General features: G+C 44.1%; 1 protein-coding gene across 1 annotated transcript; it reads left to right on the forward strand.

Moving 5' to 3' along the window:
- Positions 1-90: 90 nt before the first annotated feature.
- SARC_04931 (hypothetical protein) lies at positions 91-12,723 on the forward strand. The gene is made up of 16 exons (XM_014301225.1): positions 91-246; positions 893-1,013; positions 1,197-1,430; positions 2,489-2,622; positions 2,887-2,994; positions 3,420-3,752; positions 4,061-4,179; positions 5,110-5,243; positions 6,095-6,395; positions 6,624-6,786; positions 8,374-8,590; positions 9,809-9,966; positions 10,653-10,924; positions 11,509-11,560; positions 11,834-11,917; positions 12,583-12,723. Exons 1-16 carry the CDS (start codon positions 133-135, stop codon positions 12,622-12,624), a joined length of 2,586 nt encoding a protein of 861 aa, XP_014156700.1. The 5' UTR covers positions 91-132; the 3' UTR covers positions 12,625-12,723.
- Positions 12,724-14,013: the final 1,290 nt, after the last annotated feature.

A 14,013-nucleotide genomic window follows, 5' to 3' on the forward strand; every position in this document is an offset into this window, starting at 1 on the left:
TATATGTGTGTGTGTGTGTGTGTGTGTGTGTATATCCACGCCGTGTTGCAATCGCTAAGCACGTATGATTCTATTACACCTTTGGCTTATATAGGAAAAGTCAAAGGCCAGCGCGGGTGGACTCCACTGCACATGGCCTGTTACTTCGGGCACAGAGAAGTGGTCGAGATATTAATAGGTCACGAAGCAGATGTGAACATTCAAAATGATAGCGGCGATACAGCGTTACATAAGGCGGCGCTGACGGTGAGTTTGAAGCTCAACCATATACAATCACGAATGTGTGGGAGAGTATAGGTGTAGACAGGAAAGAGGAAAAGATTTGGCAAAATGCAGTATATAGGGTTGGTCCGAAAGCCACGTTGATGTCGCATTCTGCTCACTCTTTGGGCAAGATGTAGCTTCGTTTGTGGTGTAGATGATCAGTCATTGGTGTAGACCCCATTCGTAGCCTGTTGCACATGGAGATGGTGGTGAGTTCAATGCTCACTCGCTGAGATGCCAGATCTAAGTGCAGTGGGTATTCGACCGGAATTCACCGCACACAAACACACATTAAGACAACGACTGCCAAGATGTAGATATGCACGGCGATTTCTAATTTTATACTTATTAGAGTCGCGAATATATTGTGTTGTTCGTGCAACGCGCAGAATGTGGATACAGATATTTGTATGCCTATATGTGTGTAATATACAGCGGTACATTCTGACACTCGCGGAGTTGTGGAGGCAAAGGGATACCTAAGCGAAGTACTACATAATTTATTATCCTTAATTTTACTCTCGTATATATATATATATATATATATATATGTATGTATGTGTACATATGTATATGCGGATTGCTATACATATGTTCCTAACCACAAAATCCATTCGAATCTTGACAGGGTCGAGGGGACATAGTGCAGTGTCTGCTGGCACGAGGGGCAGATACACGGATAAAAAATGCCACAGGCGAGTTACCGGCCACACTGGCGCAAACCAAGGAGCTCAAAGACGAACTAACAAGTAAGAATACTGGTGGGGAAATAGAGAGTATGAATCTACATCTGATCTATGTAGATCGCGATTTATTATTATTATTATTTTTGGAAGAGTTAGAGGTAGGTATTTTCAAGATATTCTGCCATGCGACTACTCTGCAATGAAAACCGCTAAACCTGAATGACGGTGGTCACCGCCACAATCTAGATGCTACTCAGGTGCAGCGGCATAGGAGAGAGTCTGTGTTTCTCGAGGCAGCCAGAAAGGGGGATATCCAGGAGTTTGAGACCGAATACAAGCGGAGTACATGCCTGGACATAAACTGTGCCGATGACATGGGCAACACACCTCTGCATTTAGCCGCCAATAGAGGCCATAAGGATCTGGTAGTTTGGCTGTTGCAGAACGGTGCCAGGAGCCTGCGGAATGCAGCTGGGAAAAGTGAGTGTGTAGACATTGTGCATGCTATTCAGGACAGGTATATGCGTATGCGTACATGTGTGCATTTGTGTGTATCTCTGTCTGTGTCTGTGTCTGTGTCTGTGTCTGTGTCTGTGTGCATCTGTACCTACGATTTTGTGTCTGCAGCTATTTATATTTGTGCGTGTGTGTGGAGTTGTTTTACTTTGTCGGCGCGTGCTTATGCATGAACAAGTCTCAATACGGAAGTAGAAGACTATGACTCGGAGATAGGCGCAATGAGTACTTATAGTATAGTAGCGTTGTGCATCGCCTTTGCTTCTGGAGAATACAATCCTTGCCTTAAGACTTTCAGTCCTGATTTAAGTGCCTGTTATTTGACTCGTAGCTATGCACATGTGCAATGGATCGGTTGTTCTGTATTGTTTGGCACATGCACAGTATGTCGCATAGGTGGCCACACACGACGAAATGGGTGTGACTCGAACGTCGTGAAAGTGTCTTTCCTATCGGAGTGCAGCTCTACTCTGTCTGTTTCATAGGTTATGTTGTATGAAGTAACGATGATGGTGTGAGCCTTTCCCTAATCCGATTGAATGGTCTGGACAGCGGAATGGTTGTCTGATGTTTGATCTGATTCCCTGTGATGTGGATAGTATGCTTAAACGTTATTGGGTGTGACCGTGTACGTGATGGTGTATTCGATGAGAGCATATCGTTGCGAGAATCACTTTTACACGGATACGAGCACGCGGCGTGGGACTCGGGTTGTATTCTTTTCGTTAGTAAATGGATTCGTGTAAATATATTTGAACATCTGAAAATCGGCTGAAATGGCGATAAGCAACCAGGAACGGCAGTTTATGTGTGTTTCCATACATGTGTGGATGTGCATGACATCCTGTTCAGACATATACATGCATATTGTGTATTCGAATAAGTGTCCTACATCTCTATACCGTGTATCTTGTGAAAGTTTTTATGTTGCATATACATACATATAGCACATACTAAGTGTATAGGACCCTTTTGTCTGCTCAAGCTCTGACTCTCTCACACACCCCACCTCACACCCACAGCACCGGCAGAAATAGCGTACAGTGATCAGCTACGGCAACTGTTGGAGAGTTTAAGCTCGTCTGTGGGTATGCGCGGGATACTCTTCCGATTCCACACAGTGCTGCGGCGGTGGCGCAAACGTGGTGTGGTGTTGGTGAGTTCACTCTTGCGCTCCGACTATACTATGCACACGCATTTGTTATTGTATCTTGCGTGGTATTGGGCTTCCGCGATATTCTTGCGGTAGGGGAGGCTACAGGGTCAGAGCACGTGGTATACTTTGTATATGCCTTCGATGCTGCATTGTTTCTGTCACGGAGACTCCCACGTACGTACACAGCTTTGTATTCAGTTTAATTGTGTGTAAATTATAACCGCTTGGCATTCGTCTCATATTTTGGCCCATGGCCGTTTGCAGAGGAAGGGAATGCTGCGGTTCTACCAGGTCAGTGGCAACAACGACTTCGAGGATTTAATCGATGTCTACACTCTGTCAAAGCACTCTGTAATTGATGTCACCAACGAGGTAAGGTCAATAACAGTTACTATGAATCGCACTTTGTCTCTCTAGGCACAATTCCTTGGCCGGGATTGTATTACTATTCACTCATACTCACGTGATGTTTGTTGTGAATTACTATTACACGCATACTTACGTAATCTTCGTTGCACAGACGTATACTGCTGGCGGTTGTTATGTAGATAGCTTCAAGCTCTCATATACATAATATATATCACACACGGCTACCTATGGCAGCGACGTCAAGTGCTTATAGGGTATATCCAGGTCAAACAGCTACGACGAGGTTTTTAAAGTTCACCCTTAAAAATATTTACGCATAATATATAGATCACCCCCTGTATGTCTGTGGTATGCTGACTCGCTACTTGAGTCTGTTCAGTGCTGTAGTATCCCATGACACACATATCCGCACACTCCCCTGTACACAGAGCATCTTCGAGTTCGTGGTTGAAACGAAAACCTCCAAACTCAAGCTACGCGCCGAGACCGAGCACGAACTAGCACGCTGGATGGCGTCCTTTCAGCAGTACAGCGGCGATATCACTATCAAAGGATTCACCAAGACACACGTGCACACACACGCCCACGCGAGCCCGCACCCCAACGCTGTTCACATGAGTCTGGAGGCGATTCCGGAGTTGTTGGTGTCTGCGGCCAAGCTGCGGCAGTCTGTAGCGGAGCTTGTGAAAGATGCGGAGGTCAAGGCCCTGGAGTTACCCGAAGGGCTGGAACGGGACAGCGCCGTAGCCGTGGCCCAACAGGTGTGTGTGTGTGTGTGTGTGTGTTCGTGTGTGTGTGTGTGTGTGTTGTGTGTGTGTGTGTGTGTGTGTGTAGTGTGTGTGTGTGTGTGTGTGTGTTGTGTTGTGTGTGTGTGTGTGTGTATAGGCTTGTGTGTGTTGTGTGTATGCATAGGCTTGTGTGTGTTGTGTGTATGCATAGGCTTGTGTGTGTTGTGTGTATTATGGCTCTGTTTTCGCATGCATGTAGGCTTGTGTGGGCTTTTGGTTCATACTACGAATGCCTGGGTATGCAAACACAACCCACTCCCATCGTGCGCATCCTGTCACAGTTTGAGGTTCCCCTGAGGCAGATACATACGCTGATCTCATCGCTGGGTGACGTCACAACAACACTCAGTCAGAAGGAGAAGATGTGGGCGCACGAGTTGCAGCGAGAGCGCCAAGCGAGGCAAGTACGTGCATGCTTGTTGGGTTGTAAGGTTTGCAAGCATAGATATGAGAAATAGATACTATTGTGTATAGATATGAGAATTAAATACTATTGCATGGGCGAAGGAGGGGATAGGGGATGCAAGTACAGTGGTGTCGACGTATGCGCTACATATGTGGGAAATCTCTCCAGTGGACATTGGCACATGGACTGGGGTTGTAGCTACGTTTGTGGCAAAACACTACGGTATTATTCGTACCTGCCACCCATGTACTAGTGTGTGTGTGTGTGTGACTTGTGTCTGTGGGTTGTTGTTGTCATGGACATTATTCAATAGTGATACTATCGAATCTTATACCCAGTGGGAGCGTTAAAATTATTGCTTTTTATCCTGTGCACACATTTAAAGTTATAAGTCACACATTTAAAGATACAAATCACACATTTAAAGTAATAAGTCACTCGGAAAGAAATGTCAAGGCATCACGGCCTATGCTAGAAGAGGACATGTTCGGATGTTTCTGCTGTGATATGTGTGCACATACCTACCATATACACTCGAGCGATTCCCGAAGTCATACGGCGACAGACACTACCATCACAATCCTGTGATACAAAACTTAGTTGTATATTAATCACCCTACCGAACTCAACAATATAGAGTTATACTCGAAGTTCTGTGAAATAAACCTTCGTTGCATATTAATATCATTCTATTGAACTCGACAATATAGTGTTATACTCAAAAATGTGTAATACAAGACTTAATCGCATATCATTTACCCTATTGAACTCAACAATACAAGGTTATACTCGAAGTTCTGTGAAATAACTTTAGTTGCATATTAATATCATCCTATTGAACTCAACAATATATTGTTTTACTCGAATATATGTAATACAAAACTTAATTACATATCAACCACGCTATTGAACTCAACAATACAGGGTTATACTCGAAGAATCACTCAAGGTACTTGCAGTCCAACACAATGATCTGGAGACCATCGCCGATATAGATCACGCCCTCCTCAGAGAAGCCGGGGGTGGGGATGCCGATGGCAGTGAGGCCTTTTACGATGGTATGGACGGCTGGTTGTGTATCTGTCTACTTATCGAGGTATGGACGGTTAGTGTGTCTATCTTCTTATCGAGGTATGGACGGCTAGTTGTGTATTTATCTTCTTATCGAGTATGGACGACTAGTTGTGTATCTATCTTCGTATCGAGTATGGACGGCTAGTTGTTTATCTATCTTCTTATCGAGGTATGGACGGCTAGTTGTGTATCTGTCTTCTTATGGAGTGCTCGCTGTGGTAATTCGACGCATCCTGCGACTATACGATATGGGATGTGTGTGTGTGGGAGTGTGTTTGTGGGGTTAGTGTTTGTGCATACTGTGATTCCTTATAGCATTCTACGATAGTAAGATGCTTGATGGTGTTGTATTTGATAAGAGTGCGTACCGTTGTGCCTAAAATCTCTGTGTGTTCGTTTGATATAAAAGCAAATCACACACATACCCTACACATAACACGTATAACACGTATAACATCACATATCGACCACTTTTCCGTAGCTCATACATCAAATACTCACAACCGCACACACACATACACACGCACAAGCCCCAGATACCCGTTCGATTTGCGATTCTTCTATACACTCTCCCACGCTCATGCTGCCGTATGTTCCTTTGTTGAACGTCCGTGGCTTCGGCAGTCGCAGGCCAAACAGGTCAACTTCAAACAGGAAACAATCCAGCCACAAACACCTCCCAAAGAGCAGCACACACGACATCACAAGGCGTCAAAGATCTCGCTCGGTTTCAGACCGCCATCACATGCATACTCTCATGCTCACACACCTGCTCACAAACTGTGTTTCTGGTACTAACTCATAGTATGACTCCTACACACACTTGCACCGGCAGCCGTGTCGGTCATAGACGCCAACGAACCGAGGGTGAGCATACCTGAGATAGAGCCCAGTCGCACACGCCCCCCACGCACCACACTCCCAGCGCCACAGACAGACCAGGCCGCTCTCTCGGTCTGGAGTGTACTCAAGCAGTCGGTAGGTAAAGACCTGACCAAGATCTCCATGCCTGTGGTGTGGAATGAGCCGTTGAGTCTGCTGCAGCGCCTTTCCGAAGACCTGGAGTACCATTCACTGCTGAAGATGGGCAGTGATGTGGTGGCAGGCAAGACGCCATCGTCCCCTCTGTTGCTGTGGTATGTGTGCGTTCGTGTTGGGTGTACGAACCTGTTTGTGCGTAGGCAGGGCTTCTGCATTCAAGCCCGCCATAGTGGTCTGATGTAGTCGTTGGTTGGCAACTCCGCTTCCCGACTGCCCTGAGCATCTGTAATTACGCACACACACTGTTAGAGATAAGTACTTCTAGACCGCCCTATATCAATCTCCATCCGGTTAAACGCGTTTGCTTTTTTCCTGGTCTACAGCTCCACCGAGAGTGAGCGAGCACAGACGCAGATGCTGTATGTCGCAGCGTTTGCGGCTTCCACTTACTCGTCTACGAGCCATCGCGTGGGCAAGCCTTTCAATCCGCTCCTGGGCGAAACATACGAGCTTGTTCTGGGATCTAATCGCTTGGTTTGCGAACAGGTGAGTACTGGGGGATGGTGTGTGGGTGGGTGCGTATACTAGCATGCAAGTGTATATGCAGTTGGGGTTGTTTGAAATCGTGTTCCGAGTGTAAAAGTATATAAATGCAAGTGTATACTGACGTATTCATACATCCTCGATTATTCGAGCATCCACTCTACTAAGCCGAATATGATCTCTATGAGACACACACGCATCTAGCTGTCAGCGACATTTGCGCAGTGGCCTGTAAAGAATATCAGTCATGCGGAGGAGAAGGGCGGGGGTTTGGCTCAATCATAGCTTTAGGTCCTACCAGTCAAATGGGAAGGGCCTTAGGACAGCGTAGATCTACTTGGAAGTTAATAAATGTCCGTTCTTGGGTATCTTGTCGATGTGTAAGTGTTGGCCGGATTCCAAAGAGAGGGGAGGCAGTATATGAAACTACATCCTTGGCTGAAACGGTGCTGTTATGAACTACATAGTGAACCGGGTGTGTGGCGCGTGGGAGTATTACCCTGTGTTTACTTAAGTCCGCAAGTGTGCAACACGCCAAAGCGTGAAAGAAATACAGGATGAGGGGTAGTGACCACTATCCTCATCCTTATACACACAACAACTTAGTAATGTATCTATGCCAGAACGTGGAGTAGGATAGATCACAGTACAACGTAAATTGTGCTGTGATCCATCGTACTCCAAGTCCAGGTATAAGTACAACCTGAAGTTGTTGTGTGTGAGAGGACGGGGATAGTGGTGATTGTCCCACATCCTGTATGTCTTTTGTACTTCGGCATGTTGTACACTTGCGTATTTGCGTATATACAGGGTGGTTACTATCCACCAATCAGATGTCAGCTTCACCAATCAGATGTCAGCTTCATCAATCAGATGTCAGCTTCTGAAGCCTGGGCCTTCCGGCTGCACTTCTAGACAAGCTGGTACATATCCTTTTAGACTATCAGGGGATTGTACCTTCTACGCTTCTCCAGTGGACACACAATGTCCTAGTATTACACAAGTCAACATCTCGACATCGCGAAGGGAGAAATATACAAGATAACTTCTTCATCTATCCCTAGAATACACACATTATACATCGTTGTTCACTTACACACATTATACATCGTTGTTCACTTACACACATTATACATCGTTGTTCACTTGCACACATTATACAACGTTGTTCACTTACACATATTATCCATCGTTGTTTACTTACACACATTGTACATCGTTGTTCAGTTACACACATTATACATCGTTGTTCAGTTACACACATTATACATCGTTGTTCAGTCGACAGACTCGTTGTAGCATAAGCCACCGCCCGTCCTTCAGTGCCAGTCGTGTTGAGGATTGAGAGGGGGGGTGGGTGGGGGGAATGGGTGACATATGAGATGCGTGCCTTGTTCGAGTATACACTCCAAGTTCTACACAACCCATAGACCCGTGCCGCTGCGTTTACTGATAAATAGGTGAACCACCATCCTCCTTCATACTGAGAGGGGGGGACTTTAGAAGCTCTCTCTAATCTGTATCTATTCTGCTCACACATGATATAGTCGTGTACATTAATGGACTTGTCCTGCACCTACTGGTACCTAGGTGAGCCACCATCCACCCATCAGCGCCATTCATGCTGAAGGCGAGACGTATGAGATACACGGGTGGTCGGATGTGAAGACCAAATTCTGGGGCAAAAGCATGGAAGTACTGCAGAGGGGTGGACAGCACCTGAGGTTCAAATCACCGGACAGCACTGTACCCGGGCACCACTACTCGTGGAACAAGGTGACCACCTCCGTCAATAACATTATCATAGGTAGGTAAACGCGCGAGTACATTGACTGAGCTTTGTGTGTATGACATCATCATAGGTAGGTAAACGCGCGAGTTCATTGACTGAGCTTTGTGTGTATGACATCATCATAGGTAGGTAAACGTGCGAGTGCATTGACTGAGCTTTGTGTGTATGACATCATCATAGGTAGGTAAACGTGCGAGTGCATTGACTGAGCTTTGTGTGTATGACATCATCATAGGTAGGTAAACGTGCGAGTGCATTGACTGAGCTTTGTGTGTATGTTGATATTAAACAGGGATGTAACAGACATGGCCATGTGGATGTCGCTCTAGTCCACGAAGACCGTGTGTAAAGAGTGAGTTCGGTCGTTAAGGTTGCCGATTTCGCTTTAAGTACCGAACAGTGCTGTGTCGAAATAACACCACGCATAGAACAATGTCGCAAAGCCCGCGTCAAAATATCAACCCATCACCACCACCAGGTGGAAACCTCTCAAGGTGACAGTCACTGCAGAAACATCTGTATACTTATTTTACACGTATGAGTTACGTACGTATCAGTAATATACGTATCAGCTATATACATATCAGTTATATACGTATCAGTAATATACGAATCAGCTATATACATATAAGTTATATACGTATCAGCTATATACATATCAGTTATATACGTATCAGTAATATACGTATCAGCTCTATACATATATGTTATATACGTATCAGCTATATACATATCAGTTATATACGTATCAGTAATATACGTATCAGCTATATACATATCAGTTATATACGTATTAGTAATATACGTATCCGCTATATACATATCTGTTATATACGTATCAGTAATATACGTATCCGCTATATACATATCTGTTATATACGTATCAGTAATATACGTATCAGCTATATACATATCAGTTATGTACGTATCAGTAGTATACGTATCAGCTACATACATATCAGTTATATACGTATTAGTAATATACGTATCAGCTATATACATACCAGTTATATACGTATCAGTAATATACATATTAGCTATATACATATCAGTTATATACGTATCAGCTGTATCCGTATTAATTATATACGTCTCAGTTATATACCTATCAATTATGTACGACAACCGGCATTAGTAAGTACGCAACGTTGGGGTTGGTTTCCATCGACAGCACGGGAATTTAAAACGTACGTACGTATTCGTCAGTTGAACTATACACTGTTTATGGTACAGGCAAGCTGTGGCTGGATAACCACGGACTAATGACCATCACCAACCACACCACCGGAGACACCTGTGAGCTGGACTTCAAGCAGAGCGGCTGGTTCAACAAGAACATGTTCTGTGTAGAGGGCCGTGTGCTGGATTCGCAGGGTAACTCCGTGTATCATGTATGTATACACTTATAGCTACGTGTATGTATACACTGATAGCTACGTGTATGTATACATCTATAGCTACGTGCATGTATATACTTATAGCTACGTGTATGTATACACTTATAGCTACGTGTATGTATACACTTATAGCTACGTGCATGTATATACTTATAGCTACGTGTATGTATCCACTTATAGCTACGTGTATGTATACACTTATAGCTACGTGTATGTATACACTTATAGCTACGTGTATGTATACACTTATAGCTACGTGTATGTATACACTTATAGCTACTTGTACGTATACACTTATAGCTACATGCATGTATACACTTATAGCTACGTGTATGTATGCACTTATAGCTACGTGTATGTTTACACTTATAGCTACACCGTAATGGTGAGACAAGTTAAAGGCCTCGATATGGAACCGACTACTAAATATGTATACGTAAATGAGCACATATTTTGATCATAATGATCATGTTTATGTATGAGGAGCGGATTTTCAATTTTCAAACAAAAAATAGCACACAAAAACCTATGGGCGTTGCCTGGTAAAAAAATATAAGCCTCTAATAGATCTCCCGAAGGTAGTGTGAATTCGGCAGACACCTCGTCTACCTACAGTTCTTTGTCTGTGTATATTTCGAGCCAGTTGACTGTACTCCATACCTAAAACCACACACACGCAGATCTCGGGTAAGTGGAACGAGAGCCTATGGGCTTGGCCCTCTACGGCGACCAAGATAAGCCTCCCGGAACTAAAGAACGCCGTGCGCATCTGGCAAATACACGCGCCTCTGCCCGACAAGGAGAGGATGTACAACATGACGCGATTCGCAGTGACACTCAATGAGATGCCGGCAGACCCCTCTGAGCTTGCACGCACGGACTGTCGCCTAAGACCCGACCAGCGGTGCTTGGAAGAAGGTGATGTGGAGAAGGCAGCGGACGAGAAAGTCAGGTATGCATGGGAACCTGTGTATATATGACGTTGTATGTGGTTTCAATGGGTGCATATGACTATTATTTGTTGTGTGTTGTATATCTTTAGGCCTCTGTGTTGTTGTGGTGGCACAAACGGCTACCTCCCTAAGGCCCACCCTACGATGTGCAGAGAAGGGCCATGCGACGAACGCGGCGAAGGAGACAGTCGGCTGTGCGGGTATATCTTGTGTGCATGGTGCTCTCGGATGTTGTATGCGTTTGATTTGATGTTGCCTGTCTTTGTGTGACATCTGCGTGAGTTCTGGTACATACTGCTACCAATATATCTCAAGGTGGGTGAGTGCATAAGACTGTGGGTTGCAATTTGTATGTATTTATATACATGTGTGGCTGGTTGGGGGCGTTGAGGCAATGCTGTGTGTGACTTTGTGTGCCTGAATCTTTGTATATGTGTGTGACAGTACGACAAATTGTATACATCATTCTGAGATTCATACGTGTTTCCAAAGCCCCGAAAGCGGTGTCAAATATCGACACCTTCAATCGTGTCTGGCTTAGTCACCTTCTCCGTATCTTAAACGTTAAATCTTCTCTTCGCAGACTTGAAGAGAAACAACGCGCCGCCAGGAAAATTCGTGCCGAGACAGGCGAGGTTAGTGACCGAGATGGAACCGTTGTATATACTGGTGGTGTTGTAGTGCAACCTCTACCCTGACATTCTCCATCGGTGCTTATATACGAGCGACGTGTGCTTGTCTACGAATGCGATGTATTTGTCTTGCTGGGTTTGCAATGAGTCTAAGGATATGGTGCTGATACTACTTCATCGCCTTAGTGTAGCGTACATGGTGATATATAATATCATTTGCTGGAATCGGAATCCGTTCTTAAAATAAACACTCACCACGCGCCTGCCAATTTCTAGGTCCACAAACCGATGTGGTTCGAGGAGGTCTACGACGACGTGTTTCAGGCCACAGGCTACCGGCCGACGGGAGAATTCTGGAGGGTGTGTTCTATAAATATGATCACTCATACATACATCTGTATATGGATGTATGTATAGATATATATATATATATATGTGTGTGTGTGTGTATAGAAATATATGTATACGAATATGTATAGAAATATATGTATAGTACTAATGTAAGTGTGCATTCAGCTATCACAATGCTGATGTTAGCTATTCTTCCAGCCGTCAAGTCATACAAAAAGGTCATCGTGGCCGCCTCAAGCACCTCGTTACTTGCTAGTATCAACTATCGCCCGATCAACTGTCGTTCCAGTATTGATCTCTAATACTCGGCATATGGAAGTCACAGGCGAATAGAACAAGTGGGCGTCACAGAAGAATAGAAAACCACACGTGCTATTTGTTGGCTCTCAACTTTGTCAGAGCTTCCATTTGTTCACAGAGTCTATTTAGTCTTCCAATTGTGTTCGGCACTTCACTCGGGCCGTAAAGTATACACAGACGAGAGTATACGTTTACGTGTTAAAAATGGTGCTACTCCGACTCCGATGTTGAGAACCCCTCTGTACAACAGGGGTGTATCTACACCATGTGCCAGTACTTCGGTGTAGTGCCCGTACATCGATTATGACCTTGTCAGCTGTTCTTCACCACTCCCACAGTAAGCTTACTGATTGTGAACCGTTTTATTTTAACAGGCGAAACACGAAGCCAGCACCAAATGGTCGGACATCTACTAGTATCTGGTAGTTCGCCCACATAGGACCTTTAAGCATGGGCAAAGTCGTTCTGAAACGATCGGGTTTCCATAAAGTTAGTTAATTGCAATAAAAACTAGGTATTGTGTATTCTTTTTACGAAGTAGAAAAATGTATACTTCGATGCCTTCAATGGAACCTGAAAAATAATCTAGCGAAAGGCTATATAGCTTCGACAAGTGCACTACATATAAAATATATTGTAAATAGTACTTCCTATTTCGGCCATGTATATAGAGGTCAAAAGGATATTTCTAATAAGAACATATAATTTGTAATTGCGATCATAGTCTGGTTGAGTGCCAGCGCATTCGGGTGTCGCACTCATATCGGTAGCTAACCACGAAGTCCTCCCGGTAGCATTTGGCACCCTCGTCCTGTGTATCACAGGTTACGTTCTCTGCACTGGACGTGTGCGTGCAATGGCTCTATTTTGTGCTCCGGTATATCCGGTCCCGCCCCTCAGTGTAATCTTTGACACGCTCACCTTGTAGTACTTCATCCAGTGTCTGCCGTACAAATTGGGTAGCCCTTAACGTCTGTCAATACAAGTGCTTCCTGTCTACAGTGCGTTTGTATAATCTCTAGTTACATTTAGTATTTACGATACGTATCTGCGCGATCCACTTTCATCTTCTTCGTACACCTCAAAATCGTGAAGGATACTGAGAATAGTACAATATTGTGCGACAACTTCACTTTGTTGCGTCCGCCGTATCTTTGCATTTCCAAGTTGTATTTAATACATGGTCACAAGATTTTCGTACAGTCCATCCCCTGGGTGGTTCTGAAATGCGAGAAAAATACGGGTGCTGTAGCTCATATCTGCCAACGACATGTGATGCATCTCGATGAGCAGGTATTCATCCGTGCGTTATGCGATAGCGTCATTCGACTCTGCTATCTGTACCGCCTTCTATACTTTCCGACGAACAGTTGGCACAACAAACGGAACTCTTGACATGACATGATTTATAAAGAAATCATTAATTCGAAAAGCGGCTATCATACTTCAAATCGGCGAAATTTTTTCGGTCTATCGCTCCACTCGCTCAAAGCCATTGCTTATCCAACTGTCAATATCATTTCACATTCACCTTCAATGTTGGCCTCCGGCAATAAAACGTTATAGTCTGAGAATTTTTGAAAAACGGAGGCTTAGCAACAACAATATTGTCCAGTTATACAGATGATGTGACTCGTGTGAATAAAGTGTGAGCCTATCGCAATAGCGATGACGTCATCATTGGAGTGATCCATCTCAGATCTCAGATCTCAGATCTCAAATCTCAAATCTCAAATCTGATATATATATATATATATATATATATATATATATATATATATATATATATATATATATATAGTATA

The sequence above is a fragment of the Sphaeroforma arctica genome, assembly GCF_001186125.1.
Source record: "Sphaeroforma arctica JP610 unplaced genomic scaffold supercont1.295, whole genome shotgun sequence".
Lineage (NCBI taxonomy): Eukaryota > Ichthyosporea > Ichthyophonida > Sphaeroforma > Sphaeroforma arctica.

Coding starts and splice junctions, on each gene's coding strand:
- SARC_04931 (XM_014301225.1), top strand. CDS start 133: ATGGCCTGTTACTTCGGGCACAGAGAAGTGGTCGAGATATTAATAGGT. Junction 247..892: donor TACATAAGGCGGCGCTGACG/GTGAGTTTGAAG, acceptor GAATCTTGACAG/GGTCGAGGGGACATAGTGCA. Junction 11,561..11,833: donor TTCGTGCCGAGACAGGCGAG/GTTAGTGACCGA, acceptor GCCAATTTCTAG/GTCCACAAACCGATGTGGTT.